General features: G+C 32.6%; 2 protein-coding genes across 2 annotated transcripts; both read right to left on the bottom strand.

Annotated features, from left to right (window-relative positions):
* Positions 1-5,459: 5,459 nt before the first annotated feature.
* LOC113450815 (olfactory receptor 6B1-like) lies at positions 5,460-6,407 on the bottom strand. Its single transcript, XM_026722117.1, has one exon. It carries the CDS (start codon positions 6,405-6,407, stop codon positions 5,460-5,462), a length of 948 nt encoding a protein of 315 aa, XP_026577902.1.
* Positions 6,408-16,633: 10,226 nt separating this feature from the next.
* LOC148124192 (olfactory receptor 1f45-like) lies at positions 16,634-17,581 on the bottom strand. Its single transcript, XM_087917213.1, has one exon. It carries the CDS (start codon positions 17,579-17,581, stop codon positions 16,634-16,636), a length of 948 nt encoding a protein of 315 aa, XP_087773339.1.
* Positions 17,582-23,077: the final 5,496 nt, after the last annotated feature.

Here is a 23,077-nt window from a genome sequence, read left to right as displayed (position 1 = left end):
ATATAAAAATATTTTTCTTTAAAGCAAGATTAAATATATAAAGCAGAATTAAGATGTGGCAAAAGTGGAGAGGAGTTATATAATAGATATAGAATGGTAAACAAGATAGGTAATGGTATATAAGAAGAGCATGAATTCAATTGAAGTCCATACAAAAAGAGGTAATCTGGGGCCAAGTTACTTTCTAAAAGAAAGTTTTATGTTTTTATGTTTATGTCTTATGTGTGTGTGTTCAATTAAGAATTAAATAATAAAATCTCGGAGGAAGACTAGATGAGAACAATTATAAACAAGCCAGAGGAAAATATAAATGTGATGATTGAATAGCAGATAAATTAGAAAGGAAATATAATTGAATAATGATTAAAGAGAAACAATGTGGAATTTGGTAAAGAGAATTTGCGTGTTTATATGGAAATGGGATAAATTATAAGTATGTGATATAAAGCAATGTGTTACCTGCTTTGTAAAGATTTACAATGGAAAGAGGTTTTATGTTTTTAATGTTTAAAAAAAAATAGATAGATAATAGTACAGATATAGATGATATAGATATAGATGATATAGATTTAGATGTAGATGTAGATGAGAGAGATAAACTTAGAAAATTGGCATGTTTTTTTAAAAAGATGCAATTTTCTCTGAACTTGAAGAATGTTCAGCCAGGAATTGGAAAAGAATTTCCTGAAATGTAGGAATAACACATTTATTACTTCTGTAAAGATAGGTAACTTTTCAGAATTGAATGTTACCAATAGAAAAATCTGCCTAAAAATAGTCAGAAAATCTCATGAGCTTTACATTGTGAACTGCCACATTGGGAGATGTGACAATTAGACCACACTGCCATTGCCTCAGGAATAGACAATATAAGCAATCCTTCTTTGAAAATATAATTAACTCAAAAGAGCATGCTGTAACTGAGAGCAACAATCAGAAATAAAAGACATCAAAGGTATTCTCAATGCTGAAGCTCCAAAATAGATTTGAGGCCTAGCATAGGAAACAGGTTGTAAACACTTAGAGAAAGAAAAGGAGATTCTGCTGAAGAACAGAAGGATTGGAGCCTTGAAGAAGAAAGGAGGTGCAAATGAACACTCAAAGGAAACAAGGACAAAACTTGTGATAATGTTGGTGAAATTTGTGGGAAAGACTGGAAAGCAAACAATCAGCAAAACAGTGAGTTGAAGCTTAATCAAAATGGCAGAGAATCTGGAACAGTGCATCTCAAATTATTAAAGACGATTCTGCCTTAATTAACTCAGTTAATTGTATTAGGAAATTGCAATAACAGGATATGCTTATTGCAGGCTAGCATTAAAGAAAGAGTCTATACTGTAATGGTTATGGGTACTGCCCCAGGAGTGTAGTGACTGGGTGTTCTATTCTTCAACAACTTGGTGATTATGGTCCAATCATTGTCCTACAGTCCTTAGAAGAACTTATTGACAATCTACTTACAACATGTAACTAAAAAAATGCATGGACCTATCTTGTAGTCCAGGGGTGTCAAACTTGCATTGTCACATTGTTGTCACATGATATAGTGTGACTTTTTCCCCCTTCGCTAAAACAGGGGTGGGCGTCACCAGCACACAACACATCCGGCCCATGGGCTATGAATTTGGCACCCCTGTTGTAGTCTATAAAAATCCGGATTCATCTGAAAGTTTAAAAGCTTCTGGCTGGACTCCTTCGCCAACGGACCAAAATCTGCAATTGTCCATGGTTTCAGTTCATACTCTCCCATCAGAGGGCCCTGATCATCCTGATTTGAGGCCAGAGCCAACCCACAGAGGTGGTGAAGAAGGGGGAGACTGCCAGCTGGGTCTAGGGGAGCCGCATCTCTCCTCCTTGGCTTGGTAATACTCCCCTGCAAAGATGGCTGTAGCGGTGGCCAATATGGCCACCCTGAAGAGGTGAGCTAACCAGGATAAAATCATGAAGAAGAGGACAGCACAGAAACCAGGAGAATTGGATGCAATTTTTAAATAAAAGGTACCCCAGAATTAAATCAAATTTTTTTTAAGAGAGTTAATTGAAGTGACTAATAAAGAAGTGAAGAAAAGAATTTTTGACAGCTTAAAGTGGTTTTGAACCTTAAAAGGAAGAAGCCAGAGGAAGATTCTTGCTTATATAGGATGAATATATAACTCTGACGCTAAATAGGCATAATTAAAGCCGTACTTGAATGTGTCAGGGGAAAAAAAAAGTAATTGATACTTGGAAATATTAGAACTTTTGAAGTTTAAAAGTCTGAACTAGAGAGAAAAAATGAGAAAAAAAAAAGAAATGATTTTAGACATAACAGAGAGTGCCATCTAGTGGCAAAAGAAATTGCTTGTTTCTCTTTTTTTTCTTTTTAAATACCTTCAAGTATTTATTTGATATAAAATAACTGAAATTAGGATACAATAAAATAGAGACCCTGGAAAATGAAAATGGAATATTGAACATTAAGACAAAGAAAGAAGCAGGAATGAATTTTTTTTGGATTGTTTGATAATCTTGGTACAAACTTTAATCTATTTATACTGAACTATGAGATGAATTTAGAAAACCTAAAAGAGAAATTAATAAAAGCTGATCATTGGAAATAAACTTTATAGATATTGGTTAAATCAAGTTACTGGATAAAAGTGGGAAAATGGCAGAATTGCTCTTTGAACTAAAACTACAACTTAGAAACATGAAAGAAATGTTAAAAGAAGAAGGATATGCTTGACCTTACAATGTTTAGAAATGAAAATCTTAGAGCATGAAGAACAATGAGGAATGCCAGAAGAAGAGAAACTGATTAAAGAAGAGGGCATTTTTAATGAACATTTAAAACAATGAAAGTTAAAGCAAAGGGGAAAAGAAGGGAAATTAAAAATAGGAGGTTTGAAATGGTAATTAAAAAGGAGTTCATTTTGAAAACCAAACAAAGTAAAAGGAAACAGCAGAGAAGGGAATTGCTGAAGGGAGTTTTTAAAAAATGGAGTAAAAAAAGAGGGGAAGAATGAAGGAGAAAAGAGACAATAAGAAACAGAACCAAGAAATAAAGAAATATGGAAATCAAACAAAAATGAAAAGAAATTGTTTGTTTAAAAAACACAGATATAATGATTAGTTAAAAATTAAGAAAGGGGATTCTGCAAGTTGATGAGGTGTAAAATAAATGAATTAAAAGTAACAAATTAATTAGAAAATAGTGAAATACAGATTACTAAAATGAAAGATTGGAACTGATATTGTTCTGTTACTGCAATGTTTGCTTTTTTATGGAATTATATACAGAGTTATATGTGAAATAATTGTGAAAAAAGGGAAGCTATGATAAGTTATTAACTGTGTTTAATGAATTTATAAAATACAGCTGAAATGAAACATGGAAATTGTGACTAGGAGAATAATATCAGTTTTTATGATGAATTGAATAGATTATTTTTTTCTTTTAAAACTATAAATATTTTTATGTAATTAAAGGGGAAACTTGCAGGCCCTGAACTGAAAGATATATATGCAATGTAGTATGCGTTAGAAGAATACTAGTATTAACTTTTTAGGTGATAATTAAAACTTAAATAATTAATAGGATTTAAAGGGGGATTACATGATATGTATGCTATGGGGTGGCACATTCAAATTGATAATAGTAGGGAAATTTTTTTGAAATGTTTGAATTGTGATTGAACTTTTGGACTGATGAATTAAATATATGTGATGAAATTGCAAACCTGACAGAGAAAACCATAAAGTATAATGAATATGAAAAATGAGAGTTACTCAAAGTTTAAGGAAATAGATCAAGTAATAAATTGAAAAAATATATAAAATAAGCTGGAGGAAAGTATATAATAAAAATGATAGAAAATATGAAAAATAATGGTAAGATATGAAGTTAAATGTGAAAGATGAGTATGAAACTAAAGTCATGTTTGTATGGAAATGTGATAACCTGAAATCATGCTGTTCACTGAAAAAAGATGTTTTTAATATGTAGAAAACTAAATAAAATTTTATTTTAAAAAAAGCTAATGCAAAAATACCTAATTAAGTTTTCTGCAGCCATTGCTTCCTTCCTTATCATGAAAAATATAATAAATATTTATTAGAATATCAGAAGTAATTATTGTTCCTAAAATGTGCTATCAGTTATAACAGATACATTTCTAAACCTTAAAAATGAAGATTGAAATATTAAAGAAACTGACCTTTTGGGGGGGAAATTTATAGCCATAAATTCATATTCTAAACTCACATTGGAAATAACACTATAAAGAGAAAGGTAACAGCCAAAAAATGTTTAGAAATTGACAAACTGTGAAGTTAAAACTGTCATAAATAGGGCAAGTCTGATGCCACTTGGAAAGAAAACTTATACATAATGAAGGAAGATTTCTAAGAAGTGAGTACATTAAGCTTTAGAAAAACTTAGGACAACTTAATAACATCTGTTTCTGGAAATGAACTAAGCAATTCATAGCTCAATCCATAGTTGTTCAGAATATACATCCATTTTGTATTTCTGAAATAGAAAACTTATAGCAAATTGAAAAGAAATATCAGTATGTTAAGCAGCATTGCTTTGAACCTAGAAAAAAATCATGTTTGACATACAAAATGGACAATATAAGTTCCTTTTTCCCCATTCATCATGATGATAAAAAGGAGCAGTGCTTTCCTCTGATAGCTACCTCTGATTCAGCAACTATATTTAGAATAGAATAGAATAGAATTCTTTATTGGTCAAGTGTGGTTGGACACACAAGGTATTTGTCTTGGTGCAAATGCACCAAGAAAAGATACATTCATCAAGAATCATAAGGTACAATACTTAATAATAGTCATAGAGTACAATAAGCAATCAAATCATACTAGGAAACAGTCAATATAGGTCGTAAGGATACAAGTGACAAAGTTACAGTCATACAGTCACAAGTGGGAGGGGATGAGTGATAAGGAGTGATGAGAACATTAATAGTAATAATAGTGCAGACTTTGTAAACAGTTGGAAAGTGTTGAGGAAATTATTTGTTTAGTAGAGTGATGGCATTTGGGAAAAAACTGTTCTTGTGTCTAGTTTCTGGTGTGCAGTGCTCTATAGCATTGTTTTGAGGGTAGGAGTTGAAACAATTTATGTCCAGGATGTGAGGGGTTTGTAGATATTTTCACAACCCTCTTTTTGACTCGACTGAAGGCAGGTGGGTAGTAATCGTTTTTCTGCAGTCCTAATTACCCTCTGAAGTCTGTGTCTGGCTTGTTGGGTTGCAGAACCAAAACAGACAATTATAGAGGTGCAGATGATAGACTCAATAATTCCTCTGTATCAGTAGCTCCTTGGGCAGTTTGAGCTTTCTGAGTTGGTGCAGAAAGCCCGTTCTTTGTTGTGCTTTTTTAATGATTTTTTTGTTGTTTTGATGAAGAATTTAAAATGCTTAGTACTGAAGAAGAAGGAATGTCTTCAAATAATTCCTTCAAAAAAAGCGGCTCAATTTGCTCTGAAAGCGTCTAGAGGCTTTGTGAATTTCTGTATTTCTTAAAGTATAGATGAGGGGATTAGCCAGAGGAGTCAGGATTGTATAAAAAATGGAGAAGATTTTATTAAGTTGTCTCAGAGTGGGGGTGTCTGGTAACATATAGACAATGATAATAGTTCCATAAAAGAGACATACAACCATGAGATGAGAGGAACAGGTTGAAAAGGCCTTTTGCCTCCCAATGGTGGATTGGATTCTTATGATGCTGGAAATGATACAGATGTAAGAACTAACAGTCAGACAAAATGGAGCAAGTGTAAAAATTAAGGTCAAGAGGAAAACAATTATTTTAAGCAGGCTAGGATCACTGCAAGACAGATTTTCAAGTGGACTTAAATCACAAAAATAATGGTCTATTACATTCGGTCCACAAAAGGAAAACTGAGCTATAAGAAATACAACAATGCTATTAGCCATCAAACCATTTAGCCATGCTCCAGCTATAAGCTGGAAACAAAGCTTTTTATTCATAACAGAAGCATATAATAGAGGTCTACAAATTGCCAAATAACGGTCATAAGACATTGCTGCCAGGAGAAATGTTTCTATACCTACGCAACAGCCAAAGAAATAATATTGGGACAGACATCCATTCACAGTAATAGTTCTGTCTCCAGTGAACAAATTGCTCAACATTTTTGGCAAAATAGTTGAGGAATAGAAAGTCTCAAGACAAGACAGATTCCCCAGAAAAAAGTACATAGGAGTGTGAAGTTGTTGGTCGTTTGCAACTAATAAAATGATGATGAGATTCCCAATTATTGTCACAAGATAAATCACCAGGAAGAGTAAGAAAAGAAAAGGCCACAACTCAGTGTTATTCTCCAGACCCAAGAGGATGAATCTGGTGATGCTTGTCTCATTTTCTTTATTTCCATTCAACATTTTTCCAAATCAATCAATCTGAGCCCTTAAATGCATAACATATAATAATGAATCCAAACTTTCTTATAAAATATAGCTTGAGAATTAGCTTGAGTCCACATAAAATTGAAGAACTCAGCTAGAACGAATTATGAGGACTCTACATTTCTCCATTTTAACTAATGATGAAATTGTGACAATGGTTTTTATAATAAGATGGCATCTTCTCATCTGGTTTTCTTCATCTCTGCATGATGATATTTGAAGTTCAGACTGAAAAAAGATTGAGAATTACAAAAACTATTCTGTCAGTCTCTTTAACATTTGCGTCATCAAAAGACACCCGAAATAAAATATAAAGCAAACCTTTTGTAGTTTTCAGGAACAATAGTGATGACAGAAAAGAAACTACTTTGCTGTTTTTTGTGATACTGCTCTATTGTAGAAAATTACAGAGATGGCCTTAAAAGTTGCATTTAAAAGTTGTTACATAAGCACTATATTACCCTGGAAGAAAAGAAGGAAGAAAAAATAATTCAAGACTAACCTGGTCTGTTTCTCCTTGGTATGGAAAGGAGTGAGGAAGAAAAAGACACTCAGAGAGGCTTTCAAAACTATATCATATTCCATGTAATAATAGAATCAATCTTTGTATGCTCTGTTTCCTAGCCTGTCCGGCCCCAAAGAATTAACAGCAGCTTTAGAAGTCAATAGAAATTCTGTCTCTGCCTTTATTAAATATTATTTTGTAAAAAAAAGTTGAAATTATCATGTCTAATAATTACAGAAACAATCCCTTGTGAATATGTCTAATTCCAATTCAGGAATGACTTCATTATAGTATTAGCTGAATAGTCAAGATCTTGTTGATGATCCAAGCTCTGTAAAGGACCTTGGAATACTCACCTCTAATGATCTAAGTGCTAATGCCCACTGCAACTACATAGCCAAAAAGGCATTAAGAGTTGTTAACCTAATCTTACGTAGCTTTTTCTCTGGTAATATCACACTACTAACTAGAGCATACAAAACATTTGCTAGACCAATACTCGAATACAGCTCATCAGTCTGGAACCCACATTACGTATCTGATATTAGCACAATTGAGAAAGTCCAGAAATATTTCACAAGAAGAGTTCTCCACTCCTCTACTCGTTGTAGAATACCTTATACCACCAGACTCGAAATTCTAGAACTAGAAAACCTTGAATTACGCCGTCTTCGGTCTGATTTAAGCATGGTATATAAAATCATACATTGCAATGTCCTACCTGTCAATGAATACTTCAGCTTCAACCATAACAACACAAGAGCACACAACAGATACAAACTCAAGGTTAACCGCACCAAGCTTGATTGCAGGAAATACGACTTCAGCAACAGAGTGGTCAATATCTGGAATACTCTACCCGACTCTGTAGTTTCTTCACCAAACCCCAAAAACTTTAACCTTAGACTGTCTACTATTGACCTCACCCCTTTCCTAAGAGGTCTGTAGGGGGCGTGCATAAGCGCACCAACGTGCCTACCATCCCTGTCCTATTGTTTCTTTTATTTTTCTTTTATTTTTCTTATATGTACCTATTTCATGTATTCATAATTTTGTATACACTTTTACTTATTATCTCGTAAACAATTGACAAATAAATAAAATAAAAAATAAAATAAAATTATTTCAGTATTATTTCATGAACAAAACTAATACATGCCGTTTTATAAATGGTAAATGGACTCTCTTAGTGATTTTAGGTTAAGGTGACCAAAATGCTTAACTCAAATATAATCAGTTTTCTTGAGTAATTATCAATCCCCAGGAAATTAAGTCTGCATTCAGCAGATTAGATTAGGTTCTCCAAAATATGAGTGACACAAGGAAGACCAAAAGAAAGCAAATAATTGTCAATAATGTTATTTTAAGAAAATATTTTACTGAAGGCAATACCTAGAAGACATATATATGAAAATGATCTGGCATACTGACCATAATAAAGATTATAGCTTCAGATTTTTCTTAACCAAAATTTCTTAATAAAAAATTCAAGCAGCCTAGAGTCTTTTTCAGAAAATAAGCATCAATTAAGATCATGCGTTATATTGCTCAAAAGTTTATAGAATCCAATAGCTATTTTTTTCACATCTTGAAAAAAAAAAATCAGTAAGTGCTCAAAGAAATGTCTTCTATTTTTTTTCTCTAAACCATCTTTTTAATAAAATCTCAATCACATCCTCACAATTTCACAATTAACATAAGCAGGAGTCCAATATTTGGCAGGAGTGAAATTGACTTTCTAGCATTGTGAAAATTTTCTTCTCACAAAAAAACAAAAAAGATTGAAGATTTGCTATAAAGTTTTCTAGTGGCAAGTGGGATTTTTTTTTTTTTCATTGTCAGGACACTGAACAGATGCCTAGGCAGTTGGATGTTTTGGATCAAGAGGCAGTAAGCACACCAGTAAATAAAGATATTTTAAGCTTTATTATTAACTAAAGCAAACAGGTTTAAAAGCATAATATAAAAAGTAAACATACCAAGGAAGATGACACCCAAATAACTTGGAAGCTGTCAGGAGCTACTTAATAAGAGATATCTCAAGGATAGCTAGTTTCCACAGTATGCAGTGCTAGGTTTTGTGCAAAAGATCCCAATCACAACAATTTATTATTGCATTTAGTTTGCAGAAAGTCTGCACTGGCTTCAATTTCTGTCTAATCCGCTACCGTCATTGTCTTTGGTCCATGCAGGATCAAATATCCTTAACTGATTCTGAATCTCAGTTGCAAGTATCGCCACAGCATTTGTCTTTTAAAAAGTCCATGAATTTTCTTTAAAAAATCTAATTCATAACCATCCATTCTATCATCTCAAAATCTCTTGAATTCATAGCCATTCCAGTCTTCTCCATCAAATCTGTAATTTTCCACCAAAGTTCCTTCTCCTTAAACTCTGTCAGGGACAAATTAATTTCCAATCCATTTTGATTCCAAATCTGTTTTTGCTATTGCCTGTATCTGAGTATCTTTTGATTGTTTTATAGTTGCTGTTGCTTCATTGAACCTATTATCTTCATAGGTTACTGTTGCTTCATTGAACCTATTAAATTTTCAAAGAGAACTTGTATATTAAAAAAGAGTTATTCTTTCAAAGACTTCCAAGAAGTCTTTTGTTGTTTCCATTTTTACCCCATAGTCCAAAAACATAGACAATTCCTCTCAGAGACAGTCTATTCCACAAACAGCTAACTGCAGGAATGATTGAGATATTTTTTCCCACCATAGAGCATGAATAGAAGAGATGAAAGGAAGAGTTCCTGTCTTGAAAAAAAGAATTAAAAAATATTCAGAAATAAAGTACAGTAAAACAGTAAAGTTATTGTAAAATCCAGTAAATTACAAATTCCTTACAGTAAGAGCCCAGTGTAAATCAGATCGTTTTCACTACAAAAAGAACATTCATGCTGCCAACTCCATGCAGCAAAATCAAGTGTTTAACCTCCCAGAAAAGTAGTAAAAAACAAAAATCACATTTATAATCCAGCAACGTGTAAAAGATACTTCAGTGTTCAATCAGATTTTAACATTTAAAATGTAAGGCAAAGCAAAATAAAACAAATTCAAAAAGTGATCTTAAAATGAAGGTATGCTTCAAAATCTGAACAGATGATAGATCCAACAATCTGGCCATTCTTACCATGAATTGCAACCACCCATATTCCTCTTCACAAATAATTAATTGCAGTTGTCTGAGGACCATCTGATGCCATTCCTAGTTGTTACTGTTTGAACCTGGACAGCATGAGGCCAAAGAACTAGCAGAAGAGGAAAATCTCCTAGCTGCTCAGGGAGTCACTTTCAGAGGATCCGATTTTGTCCTATCCCAGTGTCTGGCACCTTCCTGAGAACAAACAGAATATCAATATTTAAGAAGAGGGACCTTGAGTGCCAGTCCACTCTATCCATTCTGGTGGGATGACCAGAAACCAACAGAAAGAGGTGATCCTGCAGTTAAGCTGGTCCTGGGCCATGTGAAGCTTAAAAGGCAATAACTATTTATTGAAACAATTTGGTTTCAGGAAAAAAAACTATCCTGCATTCTGCAACTCTTACACTGCAAAAACATATGGACTATACAACTCGATCAGGGCAAAACAATAGATGCAATCTACATAGACTTCTGTAAAGCCTTTGATTCAGTGGTACATAACAAACTACTCCTAAAACTAAAATCTTACGGTATCTCTGGACAACTGCATAACTGGATAGAAGCATTCCTGTCAAACAGACAACAAATGGTCAAAATTGGGAGTGTCCTATCAAATTCTGTACCTGTCAACAGTGGTGTCCCCCAAGGCAGTGTTCTAGGGCCAACTCCCTTCATACTCTACATAAATGACCTCTGTGATCATATTAAGAGCAACTGCGTTCTCTTTGCTGATGATGTAAAGCTGTTCAATACTACAGACAATACTGCTACCCTTCAAAAAGATCTTGACTATGTATCAGAATGGTCAAATAAATGGCAACTTCAAATCTCAACAAATAAATACTCTGTCTTACACATTGGCAAAAAAAAATCAGAAAATAAAATACAGGCTGAATAGTCAAGACCTTGTTGATGATCCAAACTCTGTCAAAGATCTTGGAGTACTCATCTCAAATGATCTAAGGGCTAGAGCCCAATGTAACCACATAGCCAAAAACACGTTAAGAGTTGTTAACCTAATCCTATGTAACTTTTCCTCTGGTAATGTCACACTACTAACTAGAGCATACAAAACATTTGCTAGACCAGACTTCTGGGTTTAGCCCTCCTCACTGACTGACTCTAGATTGTGACTGTCCATGGCTATGGTCCGTGCTTTTTTGTTGGAGAGCCCTGATCATTGCGATTAGGGGCTGAAGTTGCCTTGCAGGGGGGTGGAGTAAGGGGAAGCTGCAAGCCAGGTTGAGGAGAGCCGCATCTCCCCTCCTGGGCTTGGTCTTTTTCCCCCCTGAAGACAACTGAAGCAGTGGTGGTTTAAAATGGCCACCCCAAAGAGGAGGACTTGGCTGGATTAAGATTTGTGCAGGAGTGAAGAAAGAGGTGGATAACATCTGAGCCAGGATAATTGGGCAAAACAACTAAACAAAAGTACCCTGTGATTAAGGTAACATCGAACTGTTAAGAAAAGAAAAGTGAGTGGCAGAAATACAAAGGGACAGGAAAAAAATAAGAAAATAATTTTGACAGCTAAGCGAGGCTTTGAACCGGGAAAGTAAGAAGCCGGAACTAAAGACTTAATTAAATTGGACTAAAATATTTTGGCAATAAAAAGGTGTAAAATAAAGCTGGATTTAAGATTGTCAAATAATAATAATAATAAAACTTACAAATTGGAGACTGGATTGTGCTGGAATATTGAGGTTCGAAAAACCCTAAATAATAAAATAGGGGGAAAAGGTGTTATATAAACAGAGAGTGCCATCTTTTGACAAATAACTTAAACTCAACCAAAAGGGAAATCATCCTGTTTCAGTATGAACTTATGTCAATATAATGTTAAAGAAATATTGAAACAAAGTAAGAATTTTAGAAAGTGAAAGAGGAACCAGAATAAAGAAAGAAGCAAGGAAAGACTGATTGTGGGATTGATTGATGTTTTTGGTATAGACCCTGGGTTGGAACAAGTGAGAACTTTAGAAAACTTGAAGAAGAAAGAAGGAAAGTAAAAGTGTTTTTTTGTGGACTTCAATGATTATAAAATACAAGAGTGTGTAATGATGATATCTCTTTGGGAATTAAGAATGGAACTTAAAAATATGAGAGAATTACTACAGGAAAGAGGCAAATCACTTTGCTCTGTGTTAGAAAGGGTGATTGAAGAACAAGAAGAAAGAACTCCAGAGGAGGAGGAGTCGACTCAAGGAGAAGCCATTTTAAATAGGCAATTAACACAAAGAACGCTACAAAGACGAGGGGAAAGAAGAAAGATTTAAAAGTTGAAATTTAAGAAGATAATCATAAAGGGAAATACCTGTGAGATCAGGAGAGGTAGAAAGACACAGCAGAAAAGGGGAAAGGAAGATATCAAGAAAGAGAGGGATATAAATTGGAATGAGAAAAGATATGGGAAAAAGAGGGGGAGGAGGGGCAGTAAGAAATAGGTGCAGGAAATAAAGAAACACAGAAATAGTAAAATGATAAAAAGAAATTGTTTTTTCAGAGATAATGGTTGATGAATTAAAAGGAGGATTCTGCAGGGTGACAAGTGGTAACAAGATATATTTGCAATTAAAAATACTTAGAAAATAGGGTAATATAGATTATTAATGGAGGGATAGATACTGATAACTTATTAGATGAATATACATTTTTATTTTTATATTTAAAAGAAAAGTTAAGGTCTATTGAAGAAATTGTAATAATTGAAATGAATGTGAAGATGTTTAAAAATGAGGTCAATATCAGTGACCAGGAATTAAATAGTCAATCTTTCCCTTTTATTTTTTTGAAATTAGAAATAAAATTGGGGGGGGATATATTGCGGAATCCAAATGAAAAGATGTAATGATTATTATTGTAACTACTTAAAAATAAAGGTTTATTGGGAATCAAGATGAGGGAATAAAGGTATATTTTAACCACTGAGGTGTCACATTCAAAGCAGTAAAAGGGGGGAAACCTATGCTTGTTTCTTTATTTTTAGTGTTAAAATTTGTATTAATCTAGAATTTATAGGAAGAATGTGTGATGGAAAGAAAATATAACATATTAAAGAACTATTTAAATTAATAAGCTAATACAGACTATTAAAGGAAGGAGAGACATTGGGAACTTTTTTTTAAATTAGATAAATATATATTGTTATTTTTTGTTTTTAAAATAAATATCAAAGGATTATATTTGAAATAATTGAAATGAAATGAAAGGATGTTTGGATTGAGATTAATCAAAGAGACTAGGATTAAATTGTTTGTTTCTCTCTTTTCTGAAAGTTTGGAATGGAAAAGGTAATAGTAGAATTAAGTATGCATATATGAATGTATAACTATTTTCATATTTGTTTGTAAAAGTGATGGGCCGGAAATATCTTGTCCACTAAAAAGAGCTTTTTGTTTTTATGTGAAAAACTGAATAAAATTTGTTTACAAAAAACACATTTGCTAGATCAATACTCTAATACAGCTCATCAGTCTGGAACCCACGTTATGTATCTGATATTAGTACAGTTGAGAAAATCCAGAAATATTTCACAAGAAGAGTTTTCCACTCCTCTACTCATTGTAGAATACCTTATGCCACCAGACTTGAAATTCTAGACCTAGAAAACCTTGATTTATGCCATCTTCGGTCTGATCTAAGTATGGTATATAAAATCATACATTGCAATGTCCTACCTGTCAATGAATACTTCAGCTTCAACCATAACAACACAAGAGCACACAATAGATACAAACTCAAGGTTAACTGCACCAAACTTGATTGCAGGAAATATGACTTCAGCAACAGAGTGGTCAATGTCTGGAATACTCTACCTGACTCTGTGGTTTCTTCTCCAAACCCCAAAAACTTTAACCTTAGACTATCTACTATTGACCTCACCCCTTTCCTAAGTGGTCTGTAGGGGGCATGCATGAGCACACCAATGTGCCTACATTCCCTGTCCTATTGTTTTTTTTATTTTTCTTATATGTACCCATTTCATGTATTCATAACTATGTATATACTTACATATTGACAAATCAAAATAAATAAATAAATAAAACTACCACCTTGAACTCCACTCAGAAGAAAACTGCTAGCAGGTTTTGCGATTAATAATCATAAGACAAAAATTAACAAGAAATATGAAAAAGATCAAACAGAATTGATGAAGAAAATGAGTTTTAAGATTAATAAAAAATTACATATTTGTGTGTCGCTATGAGAAATATTAATTGTATGTTGTTTCAAAATAATTATGTTAAAACTGGGAACAAAATTTTAAAAAACATACTAAAAGAATCTACAGTTTTTATTGTTGGGGAGAATTTCTATGATAAACATATATTTCCCTAGAATTTCAGACAATATCTATTTTGTCAACTGTTGCACCATTAACAAAGATAAAACAATATATCCAAGTTTGTATGGCACTGGAAAAAGTCACAAGTTAAATAACCAAGTGTTATAAGATGCAAAAGAAAAAAGAAGATTGGGTCTATCTGGTTTAAAATTATACTTTGCAGCTTGTGGAAAAAGAATGGGTTTTTCTGAAAAGTAAAAGACTTTTAGAGTTAGAAGAACAAAATCTCAAATTTGGATGGCATGGATTCCTGTTAGAAGTCAAGGTTATTGTAGATTTCAAATTTTATATTATTTGGACTTGTAATTGAGAGAATATGGAATAGATACAAATCCTGGTCACATTTGTTCTTATGCTGAGAGCCACACTTTTGTTGTCAGCACAAGAAGTGTTTTATGGGTGAGAAATAATAGGCAAAGTTGAATGTTTAATATATCATGAGATAATCTAATTTTACCAATATAAAATAAAATCAAGAGAACAACTAGAAGGGTCATTATAATGTGTTTGGTAGACATATTAAAAAAGAAAGAAATTTTTGGCTTCAAATTCATACAGTTATTCAGAGGATTTCAAAAATTAATATTCAGTTGCAACCAGAACTTTTCCTCTTGGGATTGGTGAATAAAGAGTTAGAAAAAAGTCATGGAACACTCTTTTTATGAATGGTAAGTGAAGTAAGATGCTTGTATATACAAAGATGGAAAATCTGGCAATAGCTGTAACAGAAAATGGTTAGTGGTGATGACAAAGATAATATCTACGCTGACCTTATATTTCTTATGGAATTTTTGCATAAAAGAAAAAAATGTTTCTTTTTTATGATTAGATGAAATAGATAACAGAAAAAAAGAGCCATCTTACAGAAAAACTGTTTAAACTATCATTGTTTTTACAACCATCATGAAGAAGATTGGAAGCAACTTGTTTATATCTTTCTATTTTCTCTCTCTTTTTCTTCTTTCCTTTTCTTCTAATTTTTCTTTTTTGAGCTTTTAGTTTTATTTTCCTTCATTTATTCCTTTTTTTTCTTTTTCTACTTTAGTTTGTATTGGTGCTTATTGTTATTTAAAGTTATATATAATTTTTATATATAAAATTAATCACCAAGAAGGAAATGAAGAAGTTATAATTAAGTAGGATTCCCCAAACATACAAGGATATATTCTGTGATACCTATCTCATTTGCTTTCTCTGCATCCAGCAATCTTGTCATATCTTTATGCAGTGTACCAGTTAAAATATAATGAAGAAATCATTTATATGTATCCTCCACTAAATGTTACAATGACAAATCCCAATTTTATTAAAGATAGTAGCTTCATCCACACAGAATCCAATGCCTTACCAAAAGCCAATCACCATATTTTAGCATCTTTATTTTAAACATCTTTATTTTATGAATTAAATTGTTGAAATGATTGGTATAAAAAGGAAATCTTCCAGTTTTGTTCAATCTATTTATTTATTTTTGTCTTGGAAACTTGAAAAAAATAGAATTTCAAAATGTTCTACTGATTAATATTTTCTAATATTTGAGCAAGAAAGTTTAATTTTGATTGTTTTTAATCAGTGCTTATGGCAGGAAATTTACAACTTCGTTTCATATAATCCATCTCATTCCTCTTTCTCCATTCTAAACTACTGTATATAAAGTCACATCTACAAGACAGATAATTTTTGATTAGAATCAAGTTACAATGATTAATCAGAAGTGCAAATACAATTACATTCCTGATTAAGTTGTATTTTCTCAATTTATTCATTTTGTTAAAAAAAGTCAGCACACTAATTTTAACATTGATATTACCCTTCTTTATAAAATGGACAAAGTACAAAATTACAGTCAAAATCATTTTCACTACTTCATCACAGTTGTTACATCCTTGACAAGCAAAACACCAGAGATGTATTGTTGTGGCTGCAAAGACATACAGTAACTATTCCTAGTTTAGCAAATATGTTCAACATTTTTACCAGTTAAAGATAAAGAATCTCTTTGGCCTATCCCTTTGTGAGTGCTCCATGGAAGCTAGGAAAATCTTGATGGCAGTGTGGTTCTATATGAAGGCCATCTTTTGGGAGAGTTGTGGGCTTCCCTGTGTATCTGGTTACCCACTGGAAGAACAGACTGCTGGACTAGATGGACTGGACAACTGATCCAGCTAGGCATTATTTGTGTTCTTATCTTCTGTCTAGCTGCCTTCAAAAAAAGGTTCTCAACTTATCAACAGTTCTTCTTAAAGCCTGGTGAACTTCTTTATTTCTTAAAGTATAGATGAGGGGATTGGCCAGAGGAGTCAGGATTGTATAAAAAATGGAGAAAAATTTATTGAGATGCCTCAGAGTTGGGGTGTCTGGCAATATATAGACAACGATTAAGGTGCTGTAAAAAAGACAAACCACCATAAGATGAGAGGAGCAGGTTGAAAAAGTTTTCTGTCTTCCAATAATAGATTGGATTTTTATGATGCTGCAAATGATACAAATATAAGAACTGAAGGTCAGGAAAAATGGAGCAACAGTAAAAATAAAAGACAAGAGAAGAACAATGAGTTCAAATAAGCTAGGATCACTGCAAGACAGTTTTTTCAGTGGACTTAAGTCACAAAAATAATGATCTATCACATTAGATCCACAGAATGAAAACTGAGCTATCAGAAAGACAATAATGCTATTAGCCATATAACCATTTATCCATGCTACAGCTATAAGCTGTAAACAAACTTCCTTATTCATTAAAGAAGTATAGAATAGAGGTCTACATATTGCCAAATAATGGTCATAAGACATTGCTGCAAGAAGAAATGTTTCTACGCCTACATAAGAGCCAAAGAAATAATATTGGATTAGACAGTTTCTAACAGTAATAGTTCTGTCTCCACTGAATACATCAGATAACATTTTTGGTAAGATAGTCAAAGAATAGCAAATCTCCACACAGGACAAATTCTCAAGGAAAAAGTACATTGGGATATGAAGGTGTTGGTTATCTGCCACTAATATGATGATGATGATGTTTCGAATTGATGTCACAAGATAAATCATCAAGAAGAGCAAAAAAAAAAAAGGCTGCAGTTCAACAGGATTCCCTAATCCTAAGAATAGGAATTTTGTGGTGCTTGACTCATTTCTCTTGTCTATATACAACATTGTGTTTGGTTAATAATTATTATACCAAAGTTAGAATATAATCAGGACATCATACAATATTATTCTCTACTAGATAACCCAACTTTCATTTTTAAAAAAGTCTTCAAAGAATTGAAGGTCTTATCAAAAAATAAACCAGGGATCCTTTTCTCTATGTTTTGGTTAACAAGTGAAATCAGCAAAAGAAGGAAGCATCTCATCTGGTTTTATTCAGTGTACGTGCTTGGATCTTGGAAGATATGCCCTGGGAAAATAATGAGAATTACAGTGAAGAGCAAAAATTAAAATATAGTAATCGTAGTTTGTGCCATTTTTTGTGACAATGGTGATGGCAGGAGAGATACTACAGGTAGTCTTCAAGTTATGACCACAGTTAACCCCAAAATGTATGTTGTTGTGAAACATTTGTTAAGTAAGTTTTACCCATTTTACAACCTTACTTCCCACAGTTGTTAAGTGAATCATTGCAGTTGATAAGTTAATAACCTGGCTGTTAAGAGAATCTGGCTTCCCCAGATTGACTTTGCTTGTCAGAAGCTTATAAAAGGTGAACATGACCTTAGAACACAGCAATAGTCATACGTATGAACCAATGCCAAGCATCTGAATTTTGATCACATGATCATGGGGATGCTTCAAGGATTGTAACTGAAAAATGGTCATGATACTTTTTTCAGTGCCATTGTAACTTTGAACGGTCACTAAATGAACTGGTGTTAGTCAACTGGTGTTTCTGGTGATTGTCCCGTATGTCTACATCTCTAAACTGTAAAAGATTATATCTACATAATGATAATTTAAGCATTAGAATTAAGGTGCAACTAACAATAGGGAAAATGATTTTGTAGCAAAGAAACATGTATACAGAATTCTGAATAAGATGCCATTTGATCTAATTGAAACAGTGATACTGTCATTTTTCATAATGAAAGTTATAATTAGCAAAAATGTTGACACAATTTTACTTGATTAAACAAGGAACTAATGTTTATGGTGACAAATTATTTTCCTTCACCATCATATAAAGCATCATATTAACCATCATATTAAAAAAAATGCACAAAATATATAATAGCTGAACCATTAGAAAATCTAATTCTGGAATAAAATTATATTTTCACACAAAAGAAACAATAAATAGAAATATTTATGAGTGGATAATGACCACCAATCTAAGAAAGAGGAGAAAATTATCAATAGCTGTTGATTATACAGAGTTTTGCTTATTAAAATATTTCCCCCTTTAATTTGTTCAGTGGAATAATGGATCCAATAATAGGACGGCATAGTGTATTTGGTACAAAACTTTGTTGTGCTTTCACCTTAAATTACCTCTGCATTCTGCATTCTATCAGTTTGCCTCTGCACAGTCCTATTTTGGAAATCTTATCTTGAATTAAATCTTTTTAAATAAAATGAGATGTGCTTTCAATAAGCATATATTGATTTGTCCTGCCAACAGTGTCTGAATAAAATAAATGAACTGTGGGAGATGTATATTTGGGCAAAGTTCCTTCATTTTTGATAATTTTGATGTGCATCATTAAGCATTAGCTTTTTAGTAAATTTATTGTGCATCATTAAATTATAATAAGTAAACTGGGAGATGTATCCCACAGGTTTTACCTGCTATATGAGATAAGTGTGTACAAGGACATTTCCCCAGAGAATATAAAGAAAGGTTTATTTTTTAAAGAGTGTAGCTGTTTTATATACATTAGAAATATGAATCTAAAATTAAGATAAAATTGAGAAAGAATAAATGGCCTTTCTTGTAATGGAAAAAAATCATGGGTTTAGTTTTCCTTTCCAGTTGCTCCAGTGTGAATTTTTCAGCTTTCAGGTGATAATATACATATCCTATTTCAGTAGTTGGTCCTTGTGCAGGCAATAGTTTTATTTTTTAAGTCACCCAGTTTTTGTTACTTTTAAAATCCTCTTGGAAGCAGTTATTATAAAATAAGAGCATTTCAGCACTTAGGCAACTGGGAATTTTTCCAACCAGAGTCTCCTTTGGTAAGATTGGCAGCATACAGATTTAATGATTTTTTTCAAGGAGCTATGATTGAAATGTCAAGATCCATTTTCAATTATGCTTATGGACAGGTTTCAGAAGCAACACACAGAATTGGAGGTGCTTCTCAAGGCTATGTACTCTATTTTACCCTTCCCTGTATATACCAATTACTATATGTCTAAGGAGCCTCTGGTTTTTTTTAAGATTTTTTTTTAAAAAAAACAAACATACACATACAAAACATAAAAACATAAAACCATCTTTCATATTATATATATACAGTGTGTCACTTGGTTACAAATCTTTTGTGCTATTCTTTTGTAGTCATTTACTCACAATTTTCATATTGTTGAACTAACATATGCTTGTATATTTATCAGTTATTAATCATCCATGACTAAACTATTTATTCCATCATTTTATACGAGATGTTCCAAATTTTATCATAAAATTTATGTTATATTTTCAACCAATGGTTATTTATGTCTATATTATGTCTTATATCAATCTATTAAATTTCTATCACAAAATTATCTAGTCTATTATATTACCATGTCTTTTTGTCCAACCATTGATAAAACAAATCCCATATCATATAAAATTATCTTCTTGTTCTCTAATTTCAAATATCAATTTACTCATTTCAGCACAGTCCGCAATTTTCTTAATAACTTCCTCCTGCCTAGGAATTTTATCATTTTTCCAATTCTTAGAAAATACAATCCTACCGGCTATTAGTACATTTACAATCAAATATTTCAACTCTTTGTTGTATATTTCTGGTATAATTCCCAATAAAATATTTCTGGTTTAAAGTCTGCATGTTGTTTTATCATTTTTTCCAAACATGTGTGGATTTTAGGCCAATATTTCTTTGCGTCCAAGCATGTCCACCACATATGGTAATATGAACCAGGTATCTGATGACACTTCCAACATTTGATGGAAGTGGATGGAAGTGGATGGAAGTGGATCTGATTTATTCTTAAACATTCTCACAAGTCTCATCAGGGATAGATGCCACCTGTAAAACAAATTTTCTTTATATGCAGTTGACATTGTCATTTTATAATTTTGAGACCACAATTTTTGCCATTTTTTCTAAATCAATCCCATATCCAAAACTTTTCCCCTAGGCAATCATCATTTCTTTAACTTATTCCTCCTCCAATTTAAATTCTAATTAGTGTCCATAAAGTTTTTTAATTACCTTTTCATCAGTACCCATCAAAATCTTACCTAAGTCAGTCAACTTATCATAAATACCTCCTGCTTTAACATCTTTGTCAAATCTAGATTGTATTTGCAAATATGAAAACCAATTCATTTTTACACCTTGTTCTTCCAACGCTTGCATAGATTTAAGTTCACCCTTTTCATTCAATATCTCACCATATCTAACTGTTTATTCCTTTTTATATATTATTGGATAAGAAAAAACCTCAATGGTAGATATTCATAGTGAAATTTTTAAATAATATTGTCTTTTTATCTTCTCCCAATTCAAAAACAATGCCTCTCGAATATAATGTCTTCTAAAATACTCCTGTGTTTTAGTTCCCTTGTTCCAAAGGAAGACATGCCATCCCAACAGCAAGTCATTCCCTTCTAAGGTCAATAGTCTATTGTTTCTTAATGTTATCCATTCCTTTACCCACATCAAATTTGTTGATTGGTAATACAACTCCCAGTTAGGCAAGGCAAACCCTCCTCTTATTGCATCTTGTAACAATTTTAATTTTATTCTTGCTTTTTTGCCCTGCCAAATATATTTCAACACAATTCTATTTAAATCTTCAAAAAACTCCTTCCCTAGTCAGATTGGAATTGTCCGGAATAAATACACATTCATCTTAATTGTAGATATTCTCCCAATCAATGATAATTGTAAGTTTCCCCATTTTGTCAAATCTTTTGCAATCTGTGTTTGAGTTTAAAATAATTAATCCTCCTCTAAGGAGACTCTGTTAAAGTACTGAAGTTTGCAGATGATACAACAGTCATTAGTATCATTTAAGATGGTGATGGGCTTACATATAGATGGGAGGTTAAATAACTGGCCCATTGGTCCAGCCAGAATAATCTGGAGTTGAAAATGCTTAAAACCGTAGAGATGAGAGTGGAATTTAGGAGGAGTCTTCCTATTTTACCACTTATTACTATATTAGATAGCACAATTTCAATAGTAGAGTCCTTCAAGTTTTTGGATTCTATATAAAATGAATGCCTAACATTAGAACCATCATTAAAAAGCCATACCCAAGAATGTTCTTCTTGCATCTCATTTCCTACAAATCAGAAAATTCAGACTGGCCCAGGAGCTTTTGATACAGTTCTACAGAGAATTATTGAGTCTGTCATTTGTATTTCTGTAACTGTCTAGTTTGGTACAGAAACCAAACTTGACAGCATCAGACTTCAAAGGATGGTTAGGACTGCAGAAAAAACAATTGCAACTTAGTTGCTTTCCAGAGATGACCTGTACGTTGCAAGGGAGAGAAGGAGGGATGAGAAAATATCTACAGACCCCTAACATACTGCACATAAACTCTTTCCATTCCTCCCCTCGGGACACTTCTACAGAGCATTGCATGACAAACACAACTAGACACAGAGACAGTTTTTTTCTTCTTGCCATCACTCTTCTGAATACCTAATTCCCATAGTACTGTCTTATATCTAAATATATTTACTGATGACTGTAGTATTATTATTTTTCTCATTTTCTCTACTACCTCCTATTATTGGTATCATGATTATTATTACTCTGGGATTTTTGCATGTACATTGAGCATTTCTGCACTGGAGACCAATTCCTTGTGTGTCTAACCACGCTTGACCAAATAAAGTACTCTTCTCTTCTACTCTCTCTATGATCTATTTTCTTTTTAGAAATCTTATTCCTATCCAGAAATAGACCCTAAATTAAAATTTCCAGCAACTATTAGAATAATGTAAAATGTATTCAATTAAACCATAAAATTACATCTATTGCATGCTATTCAAAGATTTCTATGTTTAACTACTAAAATGTATAGTAATATTTAATATCTAAAATTACTTATTCGATGTTCTGAATAATATTATTTTGAAAATATCATACCTAGGCTATGGCAAAAAAGGTGAATATACATTCATAAATTATTATCTTTATGCCTGTAAATAGTGTCCTAAAGAAACTGTTAATCCTCAGTCTTTGAATTAGCTATGTATTGATGCAAAGACAAGAGCATAAATCATAAATGTTGTCTTTCTAGCCAAATCAGGAATCATCTGCATTGTCTCTAACAAGGACAAGAAATTGGAAAGTAGAAATTAGAGTTTCACAAACATGTGTTTGCTGAAAATAATCCCATATTTTTCTTTAAACTAAGCACTTTTAGATCCCTACCTTGTCCTGCTGTACCTCTTGGAACATCATAATTTTCTAAGATCATCATGATCTTCATGATCATGCTATCAGCACTATGCATTTAAAA

This window comes from Pseudonaja textilis, chromosome Z (genome assembly GCF_049901715.1).
Source record: "Pseudonaja textilis isolate UNSWEBS1 chromosome Z, rPseTex1.2, whole genome shotgun sequence".
In the NCBI taxonomy this organism is placed as follows: domain Eukaryota; kingdom Metazoa; phylum Chordata; class Lepidosauria; order Squamata; family Elapidae; genus Pseudonaja; species Pseudonaja textilis.
Note: the sequence above shows the minus strand (reverse complement) of the source record. Positions and strands in the feature narration are given on the sequence as shown.

Coding starts and splice junctions, on each gene's coding strand:
- LOC113450815 (XM_026722117.1), bottom strand. CDS start 6,407: ATGTTGAATGGAAATAAAGAAAATGAGACAAGCATCACCAGATTCATC.
- LOC148124192 (XM_087917213.1), bottom strand. CDS start 17,581: ATGTTGTATATAGACAAGAGAAATGAGTCAAGCACCACAAAATTCCTA.